Source organism: Hipposideros armiger, unplaced genomic scaffold (genome assembly GCF_001890085.2).
Source record: "Hipposideros armiger isolate ML-2016 unplaced genomic scaffold, ASM189008v1 scaffold_1219, whole genome shotgun sequence".
In the NCBI taxonomy this organism is placed as follows: Eukaryota; Metazoa; Chordata; class Mammalia; order Chiroptera; family Hipposideridae; genus Hipposideros; species Hipposideros armiger.
Genome location: NW_017732569.1, coordinates 183,817 through 193,071, shown reverse-complemented (window position 1 = coordinate 193,071; position 9,255 = coordinate 183,817). Strand labels below are relative to the sequence as shown.

General features: G+C 48.2%; 1 long non-coding RNA gene and 1 gene segment (V, D, J or C); both read left to right on the top strand.

The window, feature by feature from the left end:
• The first annotated feature begins 1,344 nt into the window (after positions 1-1,344).
• On the top strand, positions 1,345-6,776 carry LOC109376841 (uncharacterized). The gene is made up of 3 exons (XR_002122785.1): positions 1,345-1,981; positions 4,668-4,886; positions 5,423-6,776. It is a non-coding gene; the product is annotated as an uncharacterized LOC109376841 (long non-coding RNA).
• Positions 6,777-8,315: 1,539 nt separating this feature from the next.
• Positions 8,316-8,934, top strand: LOC109376838 (immunoglobulin kappa variable 3-15-like). The segment is given in 2 exon segments: positions 8,316-8,398; positions 8,591-8,934. Coding segments are annotated over 2 exon segments (354 nt in total).
• The last annotated feature ends 321 nt before the right edge of the window (positions 8,935-9,255 follow it).

The following is a 9,255-nucleotide window of genomic DNA, read 5'->3' as shown; positions in this document are numbered from 1 at the left end:
ACTGGTGTTGAGTAACTTTTTATATGTCTATATATACATATAATATAAAATTTTTGTTATAAAGTAGTCTAATTTACTTTTTTTCCCTACTGTTTGTTTTGTACGTTTATGTGTGTGTTCTGTTTAATAAAATTTTGCCTAACTTGAGGACCTAAAGATATTCTTCTATGCTTTCTTCTAGAAACATCATTACTTTACCTCTCACACATAGATGATGGTCTACATATAATTCATAATTTTGTCTGGTGTTAAGTGGGTCAAGATTTTATTTTTATTTCTCATTTATTTTCATTCCATATCAAATAGCTCATTATTTATTGCACAATGCAAGAAATAGGTGATGTATTATAGAATTGTACAGTTGAAACCTAAATAATTTTACTAACCAATGTCACCCCAATAAATTTAATAAAAAGAAGAAAAACAGAAAAAAAAACCAACCGAAAAACTATATGCCACTCTAGTGCCTCTATTAGAAATCAAGTGATTGTGTATGCGTGGGTCTTTTCCTTGACAATTTGTTCTTTTCCATTTGTCTTTTTGTCTGTCTTTTAACCTATGGTATACAAACTGCCTTAACCACTGTAGTTTTATAATAAGTCTGGAAATCTGGTATTATATTATTTTCTTCTTTAATATAAGCTTGGCTATTCTAGGTCCTTTGGATTTCCATGCAAATTCAGGAATTACCCTTTCAACTTCAGAATATTCTTAAGGGATTTTAATTGAATTTTATTGAGCTTATATGTCAAGTTTGGGAAAATTTAAATCCTAAAACTATTGAGTTTCCTACTCTATGAACATGGAAGATCTTTATTTACATAAGTTTCTTTTCATCCACAATACAGATTTATGTATTGACATAGCAGAGACCGTGCTAAGTTATTATTTCTAGTGGTTTCGTTGTATATTAAGAATTTTTGTACACAATTTAAAAGATATTTTGTTTCTCCCTTTTCATATTTCATACCTTTCTTTTTTTCTTGACCTTATTGTGTTGGCTAGGACCTGTTACTGGAAACCCAATGTTTATCCTTGAGTCTTCCTGCCTGTGTACACTGGCCCAAAAATATGCACAAACAGGAGTTTGTAGTATAGAAAGGAAAAAATAGTTTTGATGGGGCCCGGGCATGTCCAGGCTTGTACAGGCTGGTGTTCTGGACACGACCGCAGAGCTTGCTGCACAGGCACCTTGGCTCCGGTTACATAAACACTTATGTAAGCATGACTTGCTGCTGCAGGAGGGAGTATGCATTGACTGCTTTCCCTGCCCAAAAGCACCCCTCCCTTAAGCCACTATATAAGATAGCTGTTGCTGAATAAAGCTGCTGGTTCCTCCTCATGTTGGCTCTGTGTGCCTTTTTTACATTGGGCATCTCACCGCCGAAACCTCTCTTGCAATCCCGCCCCCCTTCCCCAGTGATGACACTTGGCGTAGTCAGCAAGATGAGGCGAGTGCCCCTTCTGTCCCAGTGGAGGAGCAGCTCCGGGTGGAAGGGATGTGGCCCCTGACAGCTTTTTGGTACGGCGGTTGTGGTGTACCTCCTCACCTGGACTCCGCTGGAGGATTGGGATGCTGTGCGCCCTCGACCAGAGGACGTCCGGAAAGCCCTGGAGACATTAGAGCCGAATGCCCTGTTGGCACACCGGGAGGCAGCTGGCCGAGTGGCCTGGATGTTCCTAGCAGTCTTACGGCATGCTAGTCGTGACAATCAAGAGTACACAGGCCTGGTGCAGCAGTTACAATGTCGGGAAGAGGACCTGGAGCAATGCCTGGCGGCGGTGTCCTCCGGGGCTAGCAGCCTAGTGGGGTTGGTATGGCATGCCCAACCCATGGTGCGACAGAGAGTAGAGGTCGAAGAGCCCCTAGCCCTAGGGGGTGGGGCTACCAGGCCAAGGCAATATACCTGGCACGTCTCTTACACCACGTATTTGGCCATGAAGTTGTGACAGCTAGCCAAGCAATGCAAACAGCGTTTGGGTGAGTCGGTCCCCGCCTGGCTTTTGCGCTTGTGGGATGATGGGGCTGATAACACAGAATTGAGCCCCTCCGAGATGGTGCAGCTCACCAGTGTCACCACAGTGCCCTCCTTATGGCAATGCTTGCAAAATGTGCCCCAGTCTAACCCCGACACTGGTAACCAGACCCTCATGAACTAGCTCATGGCGGCTGCCCGGACTGTCTGGAATAAGGCAGGGACCTTGCCACAACATGTGAGTAAATGGACTACTTACTTGGACTAAGTGCAGGTCATCTGGGAAATGGGCATGCGGGAAATGATGTTTGACTTGCGCTACAGTAGCCCCGATGAAGAAGTATTTATGGCCCATATGAAGGACCTCATCCTCACCAATGGCCCACTAGGCACCTTTGGTACCATGTCCTCCTTGTTAGCCCCCTATAAAGACTGCCCCATCCATGAGGTTACAGGGGCTTTGGCTTGACTAGGAGATGTTGAAGTCTGCTGGCAAGGCCAGCCTGCACAGGTGCAGGTTATATAGCCAGCAGAAAGGGGATGAATCACCCCCACCCCCCTAAATGGGCTACAAAAGCCATGCCCAAGAGCCAGAGCGAGGGGGACGCCATGAGGGTGAGCCGCCAGCAAATGTGGTTTGATTTGGTGGCTGCTGGACTGACTGAGGAGAAATTGGACAGCCAGCCCTTTGAGGTCCTGTTAGTCCTCTGGTGGAAGGTATGGCCTGAACAGAAGTTCACCACCCTACCCCTGAAGGGACAGAAGGGGGTTGGCCGGAAGCTGTGCCTAACTGACTTTCTCTCAGACTAGGGGGTGGGCCGGGGCACCTAGTTAATGGGGGAGCCGGATTACCTGAGGCTGCAAGTTGAGCTCACCATATATTGGTCCTCCCGGAATGTCCAGCAGGTGCTGGCCCTTTTAAACACCGGGGCAGATAGCACCCTCATCTACCACAATTCAGACTGTTTCCAGGGCCCGAAAGCCACTATCGAGGGATATGGAGGCTGGCACATCACGGTGCTCAGGGTCTCCATTACTCTAGGCATTGGGTGCCTTCCCCCTAGAGCCTGTGAGGTCTACGCCTCTTAGATTGCTGACTACATCCTCGGGGTAGACGTGTTCTGGGGGCTGACTGTCATGACAACCATAGGGGAATTCTGATTATGAGTATGCGTGGTGAAGACAGTGGTAAGAGGACACCCCCAGCACACACCCCTCCACCTGCCACAGGCCATCTGGGTGGTTAACATCCCAGGGGCATGAGGAGATCGGGCACACCATCTTAAAGCTAGAAGAGGCAGGAGTCATACGGTTTACCCATAGCCCATTCAATTCTCCAGTCTGGCCAGTGCAGAAACCAGACGGTTCTTGGAGAATGTCAGTAGATTACCAGGAACTAAACAAAGTAGCCCCCTCCCCCCCACCCCCGTTGCATGCCGCTGTACCAAACATCATGGAACGGATGGATCGCCTCTCTCAAGAGTTAGGACGGTTCCACTATGTAGTGGACTTGGCCAATGCCCTTTTCTCCATCAACATTGACACTGCCAGCCAAGAGCAGTTCGCTTTCACCTGGGAAGGCAGACAATGGACCTTCCAAGTGTTGCCGCAAGGCTATCTACACAGCCCAACGCTATGCCACGGCTGGTAGCACAAGACTTAGCCACCTGAACCAAGCCCCTTACCGTGTGCTTATTTCACTATATAGATGACATAATGTTAACTTCTGATTCTCTTGCAAATTTGGAAACTGCCGCCCGCAGTCTCTGAGATGCCCTAACGGGTTGGGGGTGGGCCATCAATGAGGACAAGGTCCAGGGTCCTGGTGACTCTGTCAGGTTCTTGAGAGTTATTTGGTCAGGTAAGACAAAAGTAATCCCTGAGGGGGTTATAGGTAAGATCCAAGCATACCCCTGACTGGAAACAGTGAGGCAGTTACAGACCTATCTGGGGCTACTGGGGTTCTGGCGAACCTTCATACTGCATTTGGCCATGCTCATGCAACCCTTACACAGGTTGGTCTGTAAAGGAGAGCCCTGGAATTGGTCCCCAGAAGCCAAGCAGGCATTTGGGGTGACAAAACATGTGGTAGCACAGGCTCAGATCCTGAGAGTAATTGACCCAGCCCTGCCATTTCTCCTGACTGTCCAGGTAGAGGACTCAGAGTTCAGTTGGGGTCTGTTGCAGAAACAGGGTGTGCAAAAAACCCCCACTGGGTTTTGGTCCCAGCTCTGGAAGGGGGCTGAAGAATGGTACTCCCTGGTGGAGGAACAATTAACTACAGTGTACACTGCCCTGTTGGCCTGTGACAGCATCACAGGTCTGCACCCGGTCATGGTGCAAATGACTTACTCAGTGGAAGACTGGCTTCAGTCTTGGACAACACAGCTGAGGACCGGCATGGCACAAATGCCAATGTTAACAAAGTGGGGCGCCTATTTAGAGCAACAGGCCCAGTTCTCTAGTAGTCCGTTCACCCAGGAGCTACACATTGTTTTGGGGTCCAACACTTTTCATTCCAAATGAACAGAAGACCCCATGGAAACTGGGGAGACTCCTAGCCCTTTTGAGGAAGGCAAGCCCGCAGTGCTGGCAGAAGCTTGGTACACAGATGGGTCTTGCTGAGGGAAGCCCCCACCTGGGAGGCTGTAGCCCTACAGCCCCTCACTGACACCTTCTTGTATGACACAGGTACTGGACACTCCAGCCAGCAGGGGCTGAGTTACGGGTGGTCCAGATGGTCCTCACGGAGGAGCCTGGCCCAGTACGTGTTTGCACTGATAGCTGGGCTGTGTTTTGAGGCCTAATGCTATGGCTTGCCCGGTGGGCAACCTAAGACTGGTTAATTGGCCACCACCCACTATGGGGAAGAGACCTTTGAGAGGATGTTTGGAGCAGTGAACGAGACTGGTAAGGCCTCCTTGGACAAGGTAACTGAGGGGATCCTGCAACTCCTATGGGTCATGGGAACTGGGGACCCTGAGGTACAGCCCAAGCTGAAAGAGGGGATGATAATCTTACCCGCTCTGTCTATGGATGTCCCCGGTTGGACACAGGAGTGGACATGGCCCTGGCAGGCTCACATCACCCAGGAGTCTTGGATTGCCATGCTTGAGCCCTGGGAACAAGGCTTAGAGAAGAGCCTAGAGGTAGCTCCCTGGCTCGGACACTGGCTCTTCATGGTACGAGTGACTTTACCAGCCAAGGCAAGCGGGTCTCTCCTATGAGGGATCCCCACACTGCACCCTTGGCCCATACCCCTGTACATGGTGAACCTAACCCCCATCCCTTTGCCGATGACCCACGGAGTGCAGGTGTGGTAGCACCAGGAACCGCTCCCATACCAGCTATGGTGCTATTGCAAGATGAGCATGTAGCCTGTATTTTGCCAGATGGCCGTGACTTACCTATGATGGTTTCTCTATCTGCTCTGTCATATTGCCTAGGTTACCCACAGGAAACAGCATGCTATCCTGGGTGCACACCTTTGCCCGGGTGCACAACGCCTCACGTTGCTGGGTGTGCATGGAATTGCCATCAGAAACCACTGAAAGACTGCCATGGTGAGTTGCCCCTGCCACCGGTGCCAACTGGACAGACCTCCAGCGTTGGGACCGAGACAGTCCGAAGGGAAATGCTCGCCATCGTGCTGTTGAAGCCACCTTATGGAAACACCACCACAGTGCCCCTCCTCTCTTCAGCCAGCTTGTGGACAATGCCTGGGGATGGTTGGTGGGGATTCATGTAGAATTGTCTTACTGTGCCCCTCTGTGTATTGAGCAATGATACCCCGTGGTCCTAAATCACATGGTGGGCTGGTTTCCCAAGAAACTGTCTAAACATTACTGTGGTGACAGACCCTATCTGCTGGTGGGATGGGCAACGTGTAGTGGGAACGAAACCCACTGACTTCCTCCCAGGCGATGCTCTCTGGGTCTGTGGTCTATATGGGTGGCCATACCTACAGGCCCAGTGGATGGGCTAATGTACATGGGGGTGCCCCTTTATTCAAGGTCATCTCCTACCCACATTGCCCCAAAGACCAGCCAACTGGGACCCTGTTTACCATCGTTGGCACCGAGAAAAATGGGTTGCCTGTGGATTTACCCTTTAGCCATCCTCTTTTCAGGGGGTGGCTTGATACATGTGGAACTACAAGTAGAAGCCTTGGCCCAACATGTCACACAGATGTTGAACGTCACGCGAGTGTCTTTAGCCATTTTTCTTGACAAGACAACCCAAATGAGAAAAGTGGTGATGCAGAACAGGATGGCTCTAGACCTGCTAATGGCCATGCAGGGGGGGACATATGCTCTGTTACATGTTGAATGCTGTGTTTCCATTTCGGACCATCAACAAAAGGTACAGAAAGCCTTACAGGAGATGGATGCCGAAGTCTCAGCAATCCAAACCCTACAAAATGATCCCTTAAAACGTTGATGGAACTCCCTAGGCCCTTCTTGGAGGTGGGCAGATCTCATTCTGGCAGGTATCGCCAATAGCCTCATGGTCATCTGTTGCTCCATGTATTGCTGTTGCTGCCTCTGCTCACAGGGACACACTCTCTTGGTCAAGTCCTGGGACACCATCCTGCAGGGAGTGGACTGACGGGGCCCGGGCATGTCCAGGTTTGTACAGGCTGGTGTTTGGGACATGACCGCGGAGCTTGCTGCGCAGGCACCTTGGCTGCAGTTACATAAGCCCTTATGTAACTTATGTAAGCATGACTTGCAGTTGCAGGAGGGAGCATGTGCTAACTGCTTTCCCTGCCCAAAAGCATCCCTCCCTTAAGGCACTATATAAGATAGCTGTTGCTGAATAAAACTGCTGGTTCCTCCTCATGTGATCTCCTCGTGCCTTTTTTACGTTGGGCATCTCACTGCTGAAACCTCCCCTGCAACTCCCCGGTGAGGACAAGTTTATGTTGAATTGGTCAATTCGAAGGCAGGGAGCTTATGCTTCTAAGTACCCAACCCCCTGATGGTATGCAGGTTACAGATTATACAGGGCAAAATTTCAAGACACTGTGAGTTAGGGTTTGGGGCTGTGTTGGAAGCTGATTGGTCAGGGGTGAGGTAAGGTTAATAAATAATTTCTTCAGATCTTGAGGACAGCTCTGAGGTCTTTTCTGGTATCCTTCTGTCTGGTTTCATGGGAAAGTAGCCAGGTGGTCATTCCACCTTAGGGCTTAGGAACCAAAACATAATTTAGGTCAAGATGTTATTTTTAGTCTGGCAGAAGTCTGGACTGTGCGACCATTAGTCAGGTCCAGTTACTGTCTTCTGCTGCCTTGGGGGTTGCTGATTATCTGGGGGAAAAGCTAGGCCTCTGAGAAATGAGACAGATAGATAGATAGAGAGAGAGAGAGAGAGAGAGAGAGAGAGAGAGAGAGAGAGAGAGGGAGAGAGAGAGAGAGAGAGAGGGAATTTCTAGAGTTAGGATTTAAAACTAAATTTAATCAAAGTCATAGGACCCTTAGTTTCACCTGATATATTAATTCTGGTAGAAGTGGTGAGAATGGAAATTTTAGTCTTTTTTACACTATGAGGAGTAAAATGTTCCATACTTTATCACTGAGTATGATGTTTGCTGTAAGATATTGACAAAACTTTATCAGAATAAGATATTTTTTCATTACTGCTGGCTTGCTGAGGGTTTTTATCATAAGTAGCTGTTTTTCCAAATGATTTTACAACTCTACTAAGATCACTAAGCAGGAAAAGTGTGTCAGGAAGAAAAATTTCTGATCAGCTCTTTAATCCAGTCTGATGCAGTGATGCACCAAGGGAGAGGAGTAAGCACATTAGGGATAAAAAGAGAAACAGGAGGGGCAGCCGGTTAGCTCTGTTGGTTAGAGCACAGTGCTCATAACACCAAGGTTGCTGGTTCAATCCCCACATGGTTCACTGAGCTGCACCCTCCACAACTAGATTGAAACAACTACTTGACTTGGAGCTGACGGGTCCTGGAAAAACATACTGTTCCCCAATTTAAAGAAAAAAAAAGAGAAAGAGAGAAAGAGAAACAGGAATCACAGGCATCTATTTTGTTCCCAACAGGCTTGTGCCAAACACCATCTGTCTGAATCTAGGTCAATAGTGAGGGTGGAGGATACAGAAGTAAATTCTATGACTGGAGACAAAAAGTCATCCCTCAGGTTGAGCTAACAGGCTTTTCTGACATGACCACCTGGGGGTGGGTTGCTCAAGTGTAGAAAAGAGAAGGCAAAAGGCCTCAGCAGCTGGAAGCCCAGTTCGCCCCTCCCCCACTGCTTTGCATGCTCCTCCCAGACCACCCTACCGACCAGAGCACATATCAGTGCCTGGGTCAGTGCTCTGGGGAGATCTGCCTCAGCTAGGGCACAGAGTGGACCATGGAAGCCCCAGCTCAGCTTCTCTGCCTCCTGTTACTCTGGCTCCCAGGTGAGAGGAACATGGGATGGTTCTGTATTTCAGCGAGAACTTTGTCCATGTTGGGTCCTGTGACCTGACATATTTGCTCAATAAATATAATAATGAAAGCTCAATGTAGATCAACACTCTGGCTCTGCTGGGAAGACAATGGGTGTGATCTCAGTTACACAGGTGACTTTTGTGTTTTATTTCCAACCCCAGATACCACCGGAGAAATCGTGATGACTCAGTCTCCAACCTCCCTATCTTTGTCACCGGGTGAAAGAGCCACTCTCACCTGCAGGGCCAGCCAGAGTGTTGGTAGCAACTTAGCCTGGTACCAGCAGAAACCTGGGCAGGCCCCCAGACTCCTCATCTATAGTGCGACCACAAGGGCCAGCGGCATCCCAGCCAGATTCAGTGGCAGTGGATCTGGGACAGACTTTACTCTTACAATCAGCAACCTGGAGCCTGAAGATTTTGCAATTTACTATTGTCAGCAATATAATAGTGGGTATCCACAGTGATTCAACATGAAACAAAACCTCTATAAGACCTTCAGTGTTTATTTCATTACACCAGCTGCTTCCTTTATAAGCAGCTGTTGTGTTGGCTGCTCAGTTTTAGCACCGCTGTTCTGTTTGGAAAGTTCTTGGCCAGTTCAATAAGACAGCAACATCAACAACAAACAAGGATTGGAAAGGAAGAATCAATACTGTCATGATTCGTGGATGAAAAGACTGTATGCAGAGAAAATTTGAAATAATTTACAGAGAAATATTAGAAATAAGAGAAATAGGTAATTATTGGATTCAAAGTCAATGTACAAAAGTCAATTTGATTTCTATATAACTGAAATACCACTGAAAAATGAAATTATAAAACAC